Consider the following 15,372-nt stretch of genomic DNA (forward strand, 5'->3'; position numbering starts at 1 on the left):
GGGGGGTGGGCAGAGAGGTAAGAGGGCCAAATGAGGTAAAGAAAGACCTGTGGGCCACATTGAGGACTGGGGCGTGTATTTGGGGTGATGGGAAATGTAGTACATTCTTGAGTAGAGGAGAAACGTGACCTGGCTTGTAAAAGTCTAAATTGGACCCTAGGGGTCCTAACCTGATCAAACCTTTCTGGCAGTCTTGAGAACAGCTGGTATACACTGAGACCCCCCCACACACAATCCCACCCAGTGGGTGGGTCTGGGCAGGACACCCTGACACACACTCCCCCCCCCACCCCCCCGGGTAGATGAATGGGATGATGCAGTGGTTGTCATGACGATGAGTGCTAGAGAAGTCAGGAGGAGGGTCCCTGTGGCCACAGGGAATAATCTGCCTTGGCCTTTGAGGGTGGTGCCAGGGGAACTATGCCACTCTATGGGCGTGCTCGAGGCCATGTCACCCATCCTTCAATTCTCGGCACACGCCCTGGCCGACCCATGGCTGGGCCCATCACTGCAGCTGTACCTGAGAAGATCTGCTGTGGAGCCTTCTGCTCCTGCAGTGGGGCTTTTCCCCTAGAGGCCAACAATCCATCGTTTGGGCCCTTGCCCTCAATCAGCCACCTAAATCTGAGAGCTCAGGTGGGCTACTTAGGAGCAGGGTCCCAGTGGAGCTGGCTGTGTGGGTGGGCAGGTACTTACAAAGATCCCGGTCCATGTTGGGTTTCCAGAAATCCTGAGTGGCTCTGGGGTCCATATTGGTTGAGTGAGCACTGACAAGTTCATGTCAGTGCCCCCTGCTAGACTGTGGGCTTTAGGGGACCCATGGTGATCAAGCAAATGTTAATATGAGACCCATTTCCATCCTTGTCCCTTGTTCAGATCGCCATGGATCGGATGAAGAAGATCAAACGGCAGCTGTCAATGACACTCCGAGGTGGCCGAGGCATAGACAAGACCAATGGTGCCCCTGAGCAGATAGGCCTGGATGAGAGTGGTGGTGGTGGCGGCAGTGACCCTGGAGAGGCCCCCACACGTGCTGCTCCTGGGGAACTTCGTTCTGCACGGGGCCCACTCAGCTCTGCACCAGGTGGGTCCACTGGCTACCCCCTCTCCCATATGACCCCAGGCTGCTTCCCAGGTGTTGCCTCGTGGCCACATTCCTCATTTTCCTCTCAATTTTCTGCCCTTTCTCTGCCCCCCATGTGCTCTCTTCTCCGCCTTCCCTCCCATCTTCTCTCAACACCCTCGGTCTATCTGTCCATCTGCACTCCTCTCCTTGCCTTTCTGCCCAGGCCCCGTTGTAGGGGGGCAGAGGGTGCCTTGCCTGTCACAGTTGCCCCAAGGCTCCCTCTGCCCTTCTGCCCTCTGTGATGGCCTCCTCAGGCCTCTGGTACCTGCCTGCCCTGGGCCTGCCTTCCCAGGACCCTTGGCTTCCCCTGCCACCACCTAGCTACCAGTTCTGAGCTCAGCTTTCCCTTGGAAGGAAGGGTTCCACCAGGTGACTTTTGCCTCCCCACCCCCCAGTTGAACCTGTCCTAGATGTACCTGAGCTTTCCTGGGCCCTATCACCCTCTCCCCGAGGGATTCCAGGTTTCCTCTGGGGGCCATGTGCACACATGTGTGATGATGGAATATGTCTCATGGGGGAGGGGTTGTCCTGTGGTTTCTGACCCCACCTGGCCTGCCCTACCCCTCTCCCTGCCACCAGAGATTGTGCACGAGGACTTGAAGATGGGGTCTGATGGGGAGAGTGACCAGGCTTCAGCCACTTCCTCGGATGAGGTGCAGTCTCCAGTGAGAGTGCGCATGCGCAACCATCCCCCACGCAAGATCTCCACTGAGGTGCTTGACCCAGTCTGGATGGTGGAGGAGCTGGAAAAGGGGGTTGGACCTGGGGAGGTGGAACTCATGATCCTGTTTCTCTCTCGCCTTACCTGCTAGGACATCAACAAGCGCCTATCACTACCAGCTGACATCCGGCTGCCTGAGGGCTACCTGGAGAAGCTGACCCTCAATAGCCCCATCTTTGACAAGCCCCTCAGCCGCCGCCTCCGTCGTGTCAGCCTAGTAAGCACCTTCTGTTCCTGTCCTCTCCTTTTTCTCCTCCTCTCCCAGACCCTTCTGAACTTGCTTCAGCCTGCCTCATTTGTCCCACAGTCTGAGATTGGCTTTGGGAAACTGGAGACCTACATTAAGCTGGACAAGCTGGGCGAGGTGAGAGGCAGCTAGGAGGCCCATGGTGGGGATGAAGGTCAGTGGGAACTCCTGGAATCTCATAGCACCTCTCCTGTCACACTTCCTCACATTCCAGGGTACCTATGCCACCGTCTACAAAGGCAAAAGCAAGCTCACAGACAACCTTGTGGCACTCAAGGAGATCAGACTGGAACATGAAGAGGGGGCACCCTGCACCGCCATCCGGGAAGGTACACACCCCCATCCCATCTGCCCCAGGCTTCCCCAACTCACCCCTGGTGCAGACACTCCATAATGAGAACAAAGACTCTGGGACCCCCCGCAAAACACTCTGGCTTTCATGGGAATGCTTGTCACGCACATACCCAGGTAATAATCAGGGTAACCAGGAATCTGTTCCCATTTGGATAAAAGGTGGATGAATTGCAAACCAGGGTTTGGTTCCGAGAACACCCCTGAAAGTGTTCACCAATTTATTTACTGTAACAATTTCTAGTCAGAATATCACATGGAATGAATTTGAATTGCACTGAAATTGAGTGTGCAAATTCAATTTCACATGATGCTGCAGGCCTGTGTACTGAGGGTTGGAGCCAGGCCCCTTCCCAGAAACCAAAAACAGGTTGTGAAAATCTAGTGTCACATGAGCCTGGGGCTGCAATCCCAGGTTCTTGCTCCATATTCTCCTCTGAGTCTTACTTTCCACATCTGCAACATGGAGACACAACTTGCATGAGGTGGGTTAGAGCTGGTGGCTCCGAGGCATTACCCTGAACTGTCTGGAGAAAGAAAGAAAACCTGGGCTTGTCCTTTTCTAGTCCTTGTCCTCACCTCTGTCCTGAGGGTAGGACCCTGACTCTTCCCGTCCCACTCCCATGCTTCCTGCAGTGTCCCTGCTCAAGGACCTCAAACACGCCAACATCGTTACGCTACATGACATTATCCACACGGAGAAGTCCCTCACCCTTGTCTTTGAGTACCTGGTAAGGTTGGGTGGCACTGGGTCCTGGGGGAGGTGGGGAGAAGGCCAGGAGCCGTAGGAGGTAACCCTCATTCCTGTACCACCTCTTCTTTCCTCAGGACAAGGACCTGAAGCAGTACCTGGATGACTGTGGGAACATCATCAACATGCACAATGTGAAAGTGGGTGTGGGGCAGGCAGCAGGGGCACAAGGGGGCCCCCACTCACCCACTCCAACCCACAAATCTCCCAGAAATGGACTTTTCCCTTTGGCTTTTTTTGCTAGGAGCCCTTGGAGGGCACTGGGACCCTGTCCTCTATCGTGTGACAAGGCTCTGGGCCTGGTGTCTGTGTTTGGGAGGGGAGCAGTGCCTGCTGGGGGTCGGGCTAGTGGATAGTCTTTGATCTCTGCCTGCCATTCCTGGGTCCCCAGCTGTTCCTGTTCCAGCTGCTCCGTGGCCTGGCCTACTGCCACCGGCAGAAGGTGCTACACCGAGACCTCAAGCCCCAGAACCTGCTCATCAACGAGAGGGGAGAGCTCAAGCTGGCTGACTTTGGTACCACTGGCCTCCCCCTTCTTCTCATTGGCTCACCAGCCTCCTACTTTCCCATGACCACTTAGTCTCACTTCCCTTCAGCCTTCCCAGATTTTGCCTAGGACACCCTCAGTCTCAACTGCACTCTCCCCCAGACTTTGCCCATGATCCCCTCACTCTAGCTGTCCTTTGTCTGATTTCCAGGCCTGGCCCGAGCCAAGTCAATCCCAACAAAGACATACTCCAATGAGGTGGTAACACTGTGGTACCGGCCCCCTGACATCCTGCTCGGGTCCACGGACTACTCCACTCAGATTGACATGTGGTAAGGACAGGTGGAAGTGTGGCAGGGGCCACGTGGTAAAGGGGGTGGCTTGGTCATAACAGCCACCCAGTCAGCTGCCTCTCTATTCACTGTGCCCTCCCTGCCCAGGGGTGTGGGCTGCATCTTCTATGAGATGGCCACAGGCCGGCCCCTCTTCCCGGGCTCCACGGTGGAGGAACAGCTACACTTCATCTTCCGCATCTTAGGTGAGGAGGCATGGGCCCTAGACGCTGTGGAGACACAGAGAGGACCTGTGAGATGCTTGGGGTAACTCCTCTTCCCTACTAGGAACCCCAACTGAGGAGACGTGGCCAGGCATCCTGTCCAATGAGGAGTTCAAGACATACAACTACCCCAAGTACCGAGCCGAGGCCCTTTTGAGCCACGCACCCCGGTGAGGCTGGTGGGTGGGTGGACGTTAGGGGCCAGAGTGTCCAAACTCATTTTAAAGCAGGTCTCTTTGTCCTTGTGGCAGACTTGATAGCGACGGGGCCGACCTCCTCACCAAGCTGTTGCAGGTGAGACCACCTTGGGTCAGCCTTGGGGGTATGGGATTCCAGGTGTGGGGAAACAGGGACCCCCGCCTCAAACCAGGGGCAGGGTCTGAGGTGGGCAGAGAGACCTACTCATTGAAGATAATCAATACTATCCCCCACCCCACCCCCACTCAGTTTGAGGGTCGAAATCGGATCTCCGCAGAAGATGCCATGAAACATCCATTCTTCCTCAGTTTGGGGGAGCGGATCCACAAACTTCCTGACAGTGAGTGGAGCTGGGGAATGAACCGGCCAGTGTGGGGACTGGGAAGCAGAACTGCTGGGGCCAGCTGGCGGGTTGTGTAGGATTCTGGCTATGCTACTCTAAGTNGTATTTGTTATGAAAACATTTTTTAGTTTTCAGTTCCTTTTACCTTTCATGAAAAATTTAAAACATACATAAAAATATATGCAATAGCATTTTACCTTTTTTAAAGTAGACATTTCCTTACATGCACTAAAAAATGCACAAATCGTAAGTATACTATACAATGAATTTTCATAAATGAAACGTATCCTTGTAACTAGCACAAAAGTCAAGAAACAGAATGTTAAAAGCTCCCCACCCCCAGCTCCCTTGCATCTCCTTCAGTTATTCCCAGCCCCTCCCCAAAGGGTGACCACTGTTTTGACCTCTAACAGCAAGGATAAGTTTTTTTCTGTCCTTGTACTTTATAGAAATAGAATCACATGTGATGTTCTCTTTTCTATCTGACTTTTAAAACTTTTAATATGGATATTTTCAAATATATGTATTTATATATTAGTCAAAATAATATGATGAGTCCCTAAGTACTCCAATAAGTCATCAATTCACGGTCAGTCTGGTTTTATCTGTATTCTCTCTGATTATTTTGAATCACATCCAATCTCAGACATCATAGCATTCATCCCTAAATAATTTCAGCATATACCTATAAAAGATTTTTTTTCAAACAACATTATTATCAAACCTACAAAAAACATTTGCTCACTTTCCCTATCTCCCCACTGGATTAATACATAAAGCAAACCCCAAACACCACCCATCACCTAGACTTAACCGGTGGTAACTGCAATACCGTAATCCACTTGACAAAATTAATAATAATTTCTTTGTGTCATGTAATAGTCCATATTTTATCTTCCCTGGTTGTAGCTGGTTTGTGTATGGAATTGTTTGACAGATGAAGATCAAGCCTCTCAGAGAAGGGGCAGCGTTTTCTAATTCTTCCAGTGGGGTCATATGGGGCTGGTCCTGAATGACCTCATGGGTCATCCCCCACTTCTATGTCTCCCCCATCTGTAGCTACTTCCATATTTGCACTAAAGGAGATTCAGCTACAAAAGGAGGCCAGCCTTCGGTCTTCGTCGATGCCTGACTCAGGTAGGTAAGCCCCTTGTCTTCCTCCCCACCCCACCCACCTACCTGCTTACCACCAACAGCCATCTGCTCTGCTTTCCCCTACAGGCAGGCCAGCTTTCCGCGTGGTGGACACCGAATTCTAAGCCACAGACTGAGGCCCCAGCAGGCAGCGGCTGGAGGGATGCCACACCCCTCACAGGGCAGCCCCCAACTACATCTTCCCTGCTTACTCTGCCTACCTGCCTGAGCCATGTTCACCTGCCCACTTGTCCCTTGCTGCCTGTCCAAACACCCGACCATTGGCCTGTCAACCCACCCATTGGCCTGTCTGCTGGGTGCTAACAAAGCTCTCATCACTCCTTCACTTGGTCTGTCTGTCTGTCTGTCTCTATCTTGGTAGTTGCCGGTGGACAGCATGGCCGTGCCAGCCTCCCACACTGAGGCCAGGCCTACCCCTCATCATACCATCCCCCAGGACCACTACCCCACGGCCAGCCAGGGGTCCAGAGCTAGCTCAGGCTGGGAATCTCGACTCAGACAAGATGGTGACAATGCCTTGAGTCTGAGGCATCCCCTGCCTGCTTTCCTGCCTGCCCCACCTGCCTCATATTGTGTGGGCCTTTTTTTGTTTGTTTCATTCATTGTTTTTTTTTTTTAATTATTTTAAATGAGGTTTTCATTTTTTTAAATGCAATATCTCTGTATACAGATTGCCTGGGCCCCACCCCCTGCGTGTGGCCCTCCCACAGTATTTTGTGCAATGAAGCCCTGCTCCCAGCCTTTCAGAGACAGGGACACAGCCCCTATTTGGAACCCTGATCATCACCAGACCCTGGGATCGGCTATGGGAAAGCATGCCACGGCCACTCGCCTTCCTACCCCTGCCTGCCATCCCTAGCTGCAGGAGGATCTGGGGACTACCAGAGACTCTGGGAAATGGACAAGGTGGGGGGCCCCACTCTTTCTCTCCTGCAGTCCCATAGCTGGGGCCTCCTTCCTTCTCAGGGTCTCCCCAGCTCAGCCCTCTTGCTCCCATCCCACTCGGTGCTGTTGGGTAGGGGCCCTGCCAGGAACTGACCAGCTCAGCAAGGAGCCATAGTGTGCATATGTGCACAAGCAGGGTTGGGGGAGGGGGTTGTGGGGGGTTGTGCCCAGGTGTTGCCCTCTATCTCCTGGGGAGGGTGAGGCAGGGCAGGGACAGTCTCCAGGGTCAGTCCCTGGATGGGTGGTTACCTCCCCTTCCTCCACCCTAAGCCCTGGGGCCCTGAAATGGGGTGGGAGGGCAGGGGTGGGAGCCCTCCTAGTGGGTTTGGGGGGTTGGGTTCCTGAATGCACCATAATCGCTGTATGAAATATTAAAAAGTCTAAAGTGAAAAGCCTGCTTGCAAATCCCTGTAGGGGTAGAGGGTGGCCAAGCTGGGGTGATTACTGGGACCTTGGAGAATTCATACCTGATCACCACTGTCTAGGAAAACACTGGGAGTGGACCAGGGACACGTCACAACTATGAAAAAGGCATCTGAGGTATTGCACATGTAACAGTAGAACATGGAATTGAAGCAGGTAGGGCAGGCTGAATGGTGTTGATGGGCTGAGAAGCAGAAAGGGGAGTTAGATTTGCCCAGGAATGTGAGAAAGAGGGTGGAGACAGGGGAGTGGAGAGATGATGTTTGAAAGACACTGGAAGGCCCAATAGAACCATGGATGGGAAGATGAGGCAAAGGCCCAGTATGACCACCACAGCATCTGACTAGGAAACCATGAAGAGGAGGGAATCTTGACGGTAAAGGGTAGATTGTGGACCACTGAGTAGGTAGAGAAATCCTTAACCTGGAAATTTCAATTATTAGTGTCCAGGAAGTAACAGAAACCATGGGCATGGGTGAGAGAGTTTGCAAGAGGCCAGGGATCAATGACACAACCTGGGATTTGCTCTCAGGTATGAGGATAGTTGAGACTTTTATTTCCTTTGTCCTGTGAGTTCCAGCCCCAGTCCCACCATCTTGGGCAAAGCCAAGGATTATTTTCCAAGCAGAAGAGGTGGGGTGAGCAGGGCCAGGCAAATACTGCAAGTAATGGCAAGCCTAATTAAGTGGCCATTTACTAAAGCCCAGTGGTGGGGCCCATGGACTTCTAATCACTCTACTGTGTTTTGTTTGTTTTTTGAGACAGTTTCTGTCGCCCAGGCTGGAATGTAGTGGCACAATCTCGGCTCACTGCAACCTTTGCCTCCTGGGTTCAAGCGATTCTCCTGCCTCAGCCTCTGAGTAGCTGGGATTAACAGGCATGCGCCACCACACCCAGCTAATTTTTGTATTTTCAGTAAAGATGGGGTTTCACCATATTGACCAGGTTGGTCTCGAACTCCTGACCTCAAGTGATCCACCCGCCTCGGCCTCCCAAAGTGCTGGGATTACAGGCTTGAGCCACCAAGCCCAGCCTCTACTGTGTCTTTGTAAGCACTTTAGTGATGTTTCAGCTTGCAGCCTCAGGGTGCCATGATGACTGTCATGTCCCCAGAGGTGGAAAAACAAGCAGGGAAAAAACAAAACACCTTCCTTACCTGCCTGTTTTCTTTTAATGGCTGGAACTTCCACAAGCTCCTCAGCAGACTTCCGGTGCCATTTCTTGGCTAGAATCAGATGACATGGCCACTTCTGGCAGCAACGGAGGATGGGAAAAGGAGGGCCTTGCAAAGGGGGACAGGATTGCCAGGGTGGATTTAAAAGGATTAGAATTCACCCAACTGCTCTGGGAAGTGGTAGGGTCACTGGTGTGGGCAGAGGTTGGCCTCTGGAAGGTGAAAAAGCGGTCTAGGGCTGGAGGTCTCTTGGATTTACCTGGCTGCCCAGATAAATGGGGAGGGGGAGTCTGCAGAGGGGTAATGGGGAGAATCCATTCAGAAAATCTGACAAGATTCAACTGGGCTTAAAGAGCAGCTATCTGCCATGTGTCTGACTCAACTCAAATGCCACTTTCTTTGGGGACCCTTAACTGAAAGGGCTGCTCCCTTACCTCACCCAGAGCTTACAAAACTGACCCCTCATCTATGCCAGGTCTGGGCTGGGGGCTGAAATCAGAGTAATAATCTATGTCAGGTCTGGGCTGGGGGCTGGACTCAGAGTAATAAAGACACAATCCCTGCCCCGCAGAGGTTAACTGAAAATAGGTAAATTATGAGATTGTGAGGGGGAAGGGAGGTTCTAAATTAAAGTCATCACCAACAGGGCTGGCAGCCCTGGCAGAGAAAGGAATAGCATAGCCTAGTGCAGTGGTTCTCAACCAGAGACATTTTTCCCCCAAAGGACATTTGGTAATGTCTGGAAACACTTGGTTGTCCTGAGGGGTACTACTTGGTATCTAGTAGGTAGAGGCCAGGGATGCTGCTACACATTCTGCAATGCCCACAATAAAGAAATGACAGTGCTGAGGTTGAGAGACCCTGGCCTAGTGCAAGGCTTCTCAAACTCTGGGCCTCGGGATTCCTTTATGTTCTTAAAAAGTTTAAGACATTCAAAAGAGTTCTTGTTTATGTCATATAGCCTCTGGATTCAGAAGCCTCTGGATAATTACACTGTACACCCCGAGAGAATGAGAGTGAAAAAGTATTGTGAAAATAGTTTTCATTTTGTGAACCCCCAAGACGAGTTTTGGACCGGTAGACAGGCTGGGACCACACGGTTGGAGAATGTTTGACCTGGTGTTTAAGGTCATAGCTCTGGAACTAGATTTCTCAAGTTTAAACTGCAGCTCCACCACTTATTAGCTGAGGGACGTTTCTGGTACTCAAGAGTCCAGTTGTTACCCATGGGTGATAAGGACAGTACCTGCTGCCTGAGGCTACTATTTTAGTCCAACAAAGCACTTAAACTGGGCGGACAGTTAGTTTAGTTATGATTGCTATGACTCCAACAAACATAGGGCCTGGGGCTAACTTGCCTTCAACACCTTGTCTAGTGAATAAATCTAGTTCAGGAAGAGAAACAATGACCCGCAGGCCTAGGTGGGTCTCTGGAGGTGGAAACCTCTTTTGCATTGGGTTTTGATGGTTAAGGGTAGTACAATGAAGGGCATTCTGATCAGGCTAACAAAAACGCTGCTCCCAGGGTAGGAGTCCTCGCCCACTTCGGGAACCTCAGCCTCCACTTTCCATGCCACCTGTGCCCTAACTCTACAGGGTGTTGGAACCCCACAAGGCACTTTTGTCTTTCTTGGTTCCCACTGAAGATTTTACCCCACCTAGCCCTTCGACACGTCTGTGCGCGGGGCCATTTCCAATATGGCAGTAGCCCCGCGACTGTTTGGGGGGCTCTGCTTCCGTTTCCGGGACCAGAATCCGGAAGTGGCTGTTGAGGGGCGTCTTCCAATCTCGCACAGCTGCGTTGGCTGTAGAGGAGAACGGACAGCGATGGCGACGGTCGCAGCAAATCCAGCTGCTGCTGCGGCGGCTGTGGCGGTGGCGGTGGCTGAGGATAGAGAGCCACAGCGCAAGGAGCTGCCAGGCCTAGACAGCCAGTGGCGCCAGATAGAAAACGGCGAGAGTGGGCGAGAACGTCCACTGCGGGCCGGCGAAAGCTGGTGAGGCTGGGCTGCGGTGAAGCCTCGGCAGAGGGGACGGTGGGGGCATTGAAAACCGCTGGAGATTCGGCGGCCGAGGGCCGCGGGAAAGCTGCTGCGGGGTCCGGGGCGGGGAGTGGCCGGCGGGACAGCGGGCTAAAGGGGCGGGGAAGTGCCTTTGAATGAATCGCAACGTCTGGAAAAGGGGCGGGGCCTGTGTGGTGCAGTCTGACGCCTGAGAACAAAATGGGGTTTGTTGTGATGAGACCGGTTTCAGCCCTGGAGGTGGGGCCGGGCCTGCGTAGTGAAACTGCGTAGGAACCTGGGAAGAAGGTGGGTTCTGCGACATAAGGCGGGGGCGCGGCCTGCGCTGCGTAATGCAACTTTTGGGGGCGGGGAGCGGTCTCCGATTGCTCCGGGGCGGCTGGGAACGAGGCGAGCTTTGTGACGTCAGCAGAAGAGCGGGACGGAGCCGAACGGTCCGAGGGAGGGAGCGGGGAACTGCGTGGGGGAGGAGCCTGGAGCCTGGGAACGAGGTTAGGTTGCTGACGTGAGCCGAGGGGCGTGCTCTGAGGCCGAGGGACGACAGTGGAGGGGAGGTGGTGCCTATAAGGCAGAAAATGGCGCCTGCGAGTAAGCAAAGTTTATAACGCGCAGAGGTTTTTTATTCTGGCAGAAGCCTTCCCGAGTGGAGAGAACGTGCAGGTGATTAGCACGGGAGGGGCCTTCCATGTTCAATTGATTTTCTGTCTTGGTACTGTTTTGTTTTTAGAATCAAGAAAAGTCGTTTTTTAAAAAACCGCCGAAAAGATGTCTTCTTTTAGAAAAAGCCGATAAGTGGTTGTTTGGATAAATCGCTGCGGATTCGTGCCAAACAGTGCTTGCCTTGAGATTTATGCTTCTGGTTCGATTGTGTATTCTGCCGAGTTGGCATCGTTTGTAATTGGGAAATACGTGAACGACCTAAGAAGATTATATAAAACATTTAGCGCGAGCGCGCGATGTGACGAACCATCCTTTTAAAATAAACGGCTACACTCTGCTCTCATATATGGAATGTCAGGGGTCGTGAAAGACAAAGCTGAAGAACTGTTTTCTAAATGAAATTAATGCGATTTAACGAGTCATGATAACTAAATGGCACCATGTGATCCTCGATTGGATCCTGGAACAGAAAAAAAATAAATTATTTTAAAAATCAATTTTTTATCATAAGATTATTTTTGTCTTTTACTGTAAAAGGCAATGGAAACATCGGTGAAATTTTATTAAAGTGGGTAGATATTAGTACTACTAATTTCTTAATTGTGATCATTGTGGCATGAAAAATAATACCCTTGTTTATAGGAAATGCTGAAAAATTTAGGGATAAGAACTCATTGTGTAAGCAGTTTATTCTCAAATGCCTGAAAAATTCGCATATATAAATTTATATATGGTGAGGGGAAAGGGGAAATTGGGGAGATGTTGGTCAAAGGATACAACATTTCAGTTAGATAAGAAGAATAAGTTCAGATCTGTTGTACAACTATAGTTAATAAATTCATTGTATACTTGAAAATTGCTGAGAGAAGATTTTACATGTTCTACCACGCCCCAGAAAATTGATAAGTATGTGAGGTAATGGATGTAATTAATTGCCTTGACTTAGTCATTCCACAATGTATACATAAGTCAAAACTTCATGCTGTACACCATAAATATATACGATTTTTGTCCATTTTAAAATAAATAAAAATACCAAAAAGGAACGCATGTAAAGAAACAACGATTGAGCAAATGGGTAAAATATTAGATTTGGAGGATCTGGATGTAGGACATGTGGGATTCTCTGTATTATTTTTGCCATTTTTCTCAATCTAAATAATAATTAAATAAAAACGTGTGAATTCACCACCCAGGTTAAGATTCAGAACACTATCTTTAGAAATCCTTCTTTGCCCCTCCCAGATGGAAATTCCCCTTCTTGCTCCATGGGAAACTGTTATCCTGAATTTTGAGTTAACAGTCTCTTCCTTTTCTTTAATGTTTGACCACAACTGTATGCATCCCTAAGTAGTATGTATTGTCTAAGCTTTCACTTTATACATATATGAAATATATATATAAAATTCTACTGGATGCATACTGTGAGCCCTTCTCTTCCTGTCAGGTGATACATGGTATCCACACGACATCATTGGTGATGTTAACCTTGATCACTTGGTTATGGTAGTGTTGGCCAGGTTTCTCAACTGTAAAAGTACCATTTTCTCTTTACATATGCAATAATTGTTTTTAAAACATGTATCATGTCCAACGATTCCTCAAAAGACTCCTAACAGCTTCCCATCTCTTGCAACGTAGATGCTAAAATCCTTACAATGAATTGTAAGGCTTTATGAAGCTGGTGTCCAGCTTTTATTCTGAGGTCTTCCCAGATCTCTCCTCTGATTACGCACTCTCTCTCTGTCTCCATCCAGGCCGGCCATATTGGACTCTTGCTGTTCCTCAGACACATCTAATCTTAGGGCTTTTTCGAGTGAGGTTTACTCACTACAGAGTTCTTTAATAACCACACCAGTGAAATGCGTATCTCTGTTACTGGGGAGATGAGTTGAGATTTTCCAGATCGGGAATACAAACCCAAGCCGTGTTTTCTGCCATTACGTCATACCTTTCCTGCAAGAAAAAGCCTCATTTCATCCTGAGAATAAACAAAATAACCACAATGTTTTATAACCCATTTGAAGATGTTCAAAAGGGCCTTGAGGCTTTGGTCCTTGCCTCCTCCTACCTTTGTGGCCTTGTGATTGTGTCACTGGTAGATAGGACATTACATCCTGTCATCCTTGACAATACCCTTTAAAATTACCCCGCCAGTACTAGATTTTCTTTTGGGATGATGAAATATTTTGGAACTAGGGAGAGGTTGTGGTTATACAACATTGTGAATGTTCTAAGTGCCACTGAATTGTTCACTTTAAGGTGGTTAATGTTATGTGAATTTCACCTCATTAAAAAAATTACCACACAAGTGTTGGTTCAGTATTGAAGCTGGTTTGTCTCTGCTGTCATGGGTATTATCATGAAGCATTTTTGCTAAACTCCACTTTGTTAATGCTTCTCTATTTAGATAAGAGCAAAGCATCTCAAGGTTCTTTATTGCTGTCCATTTTCCATTTTATAGGGGTTTGCTGAAGTGGCCAGGATATATGTGTTTATAAAGCATTTTGAAATCATGGACTAACCCCAAATCATATATCTTGTATCAGTATTAATATTTGCACCTTCTGTCTTTCGTCAGCTGTTAGATTTGGGTGAGAGTAGTTAATTAATTTGGTAATCACAACTGAATTAATTTCTGGGAGAAGCTTATATTTTAAGGCAAATTCAAATCTGTAATAATATAGCCTCCTTGGAAATTTTCACTTTTTCCTTTTGTGGGATGAACCATCTTCAAACACAGACACAAGAGAAAACTAGAAGAGAGAAAGTAAAGAATTGTTTAGTGACTTTTTTCCATAAGCACATATTTCATATCATTTCAACAAATTTGAGGAAGCACAAATAAACTTAAGTGACTTTAGCAAGATCAGTTGTATCTGTATATACTGGCAACAAGAAACTAGAAAATTAAATTGTACTATACCATTTATGATAGGATCTAAAAAATTGAATTACCCAGCTGTAAATATAATAATTTGGGTGTTATTGGTACAGACCATGACACCTTTGTTGTGACTGCCACCTGGCCTGACAGAGATTGTGAGACATCCTGATATCAGAGATGTTACAATGATTTTTTTAAAGTGTCTTTGACTTGAAGCAATATGGTAATAATATTCTGTGAAAAATTATGTAAAACGTCAGTCCTCCATGAAATCTATAGAAATTCAGCCTGTGGCCAGGTCTGGAAGTTTTGCTTACCACTGTACAGAGTGATTTTAATGTTAATTTTTGTTCAAACTCTGCTTTTAAAAGGAAGTTGAGCAATTCCTACCTTTGCATTGGAAGGTACTGTTAACTATAGCTTTACTGAACAAATTAATTTCATAGACTGGCTACGGAGGCAAGTAAAGCCACAAAGCGTGAATGGTGGTGTGTGTGGTGCAGGGTTGGGTTTGAGCACTGAGCCACCGGCACAGAAGGATTTGTTTCCCTGGTGTGAGTGATATGGCAGGGTCTGTGGGGGTCAGTGCAGCAAAAAAAACAAACAAAACCAACAAAAAACTCACAGAAATGTTTGCCTATCCAGGTGACTTGTGACTATTCCAAGATTTATCTGTCCCTTCATCCTCCCACCTCTCTGATCCTTTCATGAACAAGGGAAAGTTGACATTTTAAAGAATCACGTTAATGAGGTTAAATTGGGAGAATCACTTGAACCCGGGAGGCAGAAGTCGCAGTGAGCTGAGATTGTGCCACTGCACTCCAGCCTGGGCGACAGAGCAAGACTCTGTCTCAAAAAATTATGATAATAATAGGTTAAATTGCTGGAAAACCAACCAATATAATGTTATATGTATTTCATCAAATTTGGTTATTTTTTAAAAAGCATTTATTTGAGGCTGCTCAATATTTGGGATAGCCTTTTATGTGTCAGAAATGCCACAGTAGAACAGGTGTATGTGTTTGTGTGTGTTCAGGCAGGAGGAGGTTTATGTCTGTGAGCTTTTATGTCCAAGCCCTGAAGTCCAAGCTGTCAGAATAATGACAGCTAAAATTCATTTAGCACTTACTATATGTCAAGTATTTTCCACACTTCAGGATTTCTCACAAAGGCAGATTTCAATATAGTTCTAAATGGTTATCCTTATAGTACATGTAAGTTTCACCTTTAAAAGAGAGCTAGTTGAACTGTATACTGAAAAATGGTTGATGGTAAGTTTTATGTTACGTGTTTTTATCACAGTTTTTTTTTTTTTTTTTTTTTTTTT

The 15,372-nt window shown here is 48.4% G+C and overlaps 2 protein-coding genes across 10 annotated transcripts in view; both read left to right on the forward strand.

The window, feature by feature from the left end:
- CDK16 (cyclin dependent kinase 16) overlaps positions 1–7,272 on the forward strand; it is a 13,641-nt gene extending 6,369 nt beyond the window's left edge. For 6 of the 8 annotated variants that reach the window (XM_017863501.1, XM_017863499.1, XM_017863503.1 and 3 more), the window contains 15 exons: positions 877–1,084; positions 1,706–1,839; positions 1,939–2,064; positions 2,155–2,211; positions 2,309–2,423; positions 3,082–3,176; positions 3,274–3,336; positions 3,588–3,711; positions 3,895–4,015; positions 4,124–4,221; positions 4,304–4,409; positions 4,491–4,533; positions 4,687–4,777; positions 5,840–5,917; positions 6,002–7,272. In XM_017863501.1, coding sequence (XP_017718990.1) covers positions 883–1,084; positions 1,706–1,839; positions 1,939–2,064; positions 2,155–2,211; positions 2,309–2,423; positions 3,082–3,176; positions 3,274–3,336; positions 3,588–3,711; positions 3,895–4,015; positions 4,124–4,221; positions 4,304–4,409; positions 4,491–4,533; positions 4,687–4,777; positions 5,840–5,917; positions 6,002–6,039 — 1,491 coding nt within the window. In that variant the 5' untranslated portion in view covers positions 877–882 and the 3' untranslated portion in view covers positions 6,040–7,272. Of the gene's footprint in view, positions 1–338; positions 637–876; positions 1,085–1,705; positions 1,840–1,938; positions 2,065–2,154; positions 2,212–2,308; positions 2,424–3,081; positions 3,177–3,273; positions 3,337–3,587; positions 3,712–3,894; positions 4,016–4,123; positions 4,222–4,303; positions 4,410–4,490; positions 4,534–4,686; positions 4,778–5,839; positions 5,918–6,001 lie in introns of those variants that run through there. The other 2 variants (XM_017863496.1, XM_017863498.1) reach the window with 2 other exon arrangements.
- A 2,854-nt stretch (positions 7,273–10,126) lies between these two features.
- The window catches only part of USP11 (ubiquitin specific peptidase 11), a 16,096-nt gene continuing 10,850 nt past the window's right edge, over positions 10,127–15,372 (forward strand). Inside the window, exon 1 of one of the 2 annotated variants that reach the window (XM_017863505.1) lies at positions 10,127–10,474. In XM_017863505.1, the coding sequence (XP_017718994.1) occupies positions 10,176–10,474 (299 nt within the window). In that variant the 5' untranslated portion in view covers positions 10,127–10,175. The remainder of the gene's footprint in view (positions 10,475–15,372) is intronic. The other variant, XM_017863506.1, reaches the window with a different exon arrangement.

Source organism: Rhinopithecus bieti, unplaced genomic scaffold (genome assembly GCF_001698545.2).
Source record: "Rhinopithecus bieti isolate Rb0 unplaced genomic scaffold, ASM169854v2 scaffold_72412, whole genome shotgun sequence".
Taxonomy (NCBI): Eukaryota; Metazoa; Chordata; class Mammalia; order Primates; family Cercopithecidae; genus Rhinopithecus; species Rhinopithecus bieti.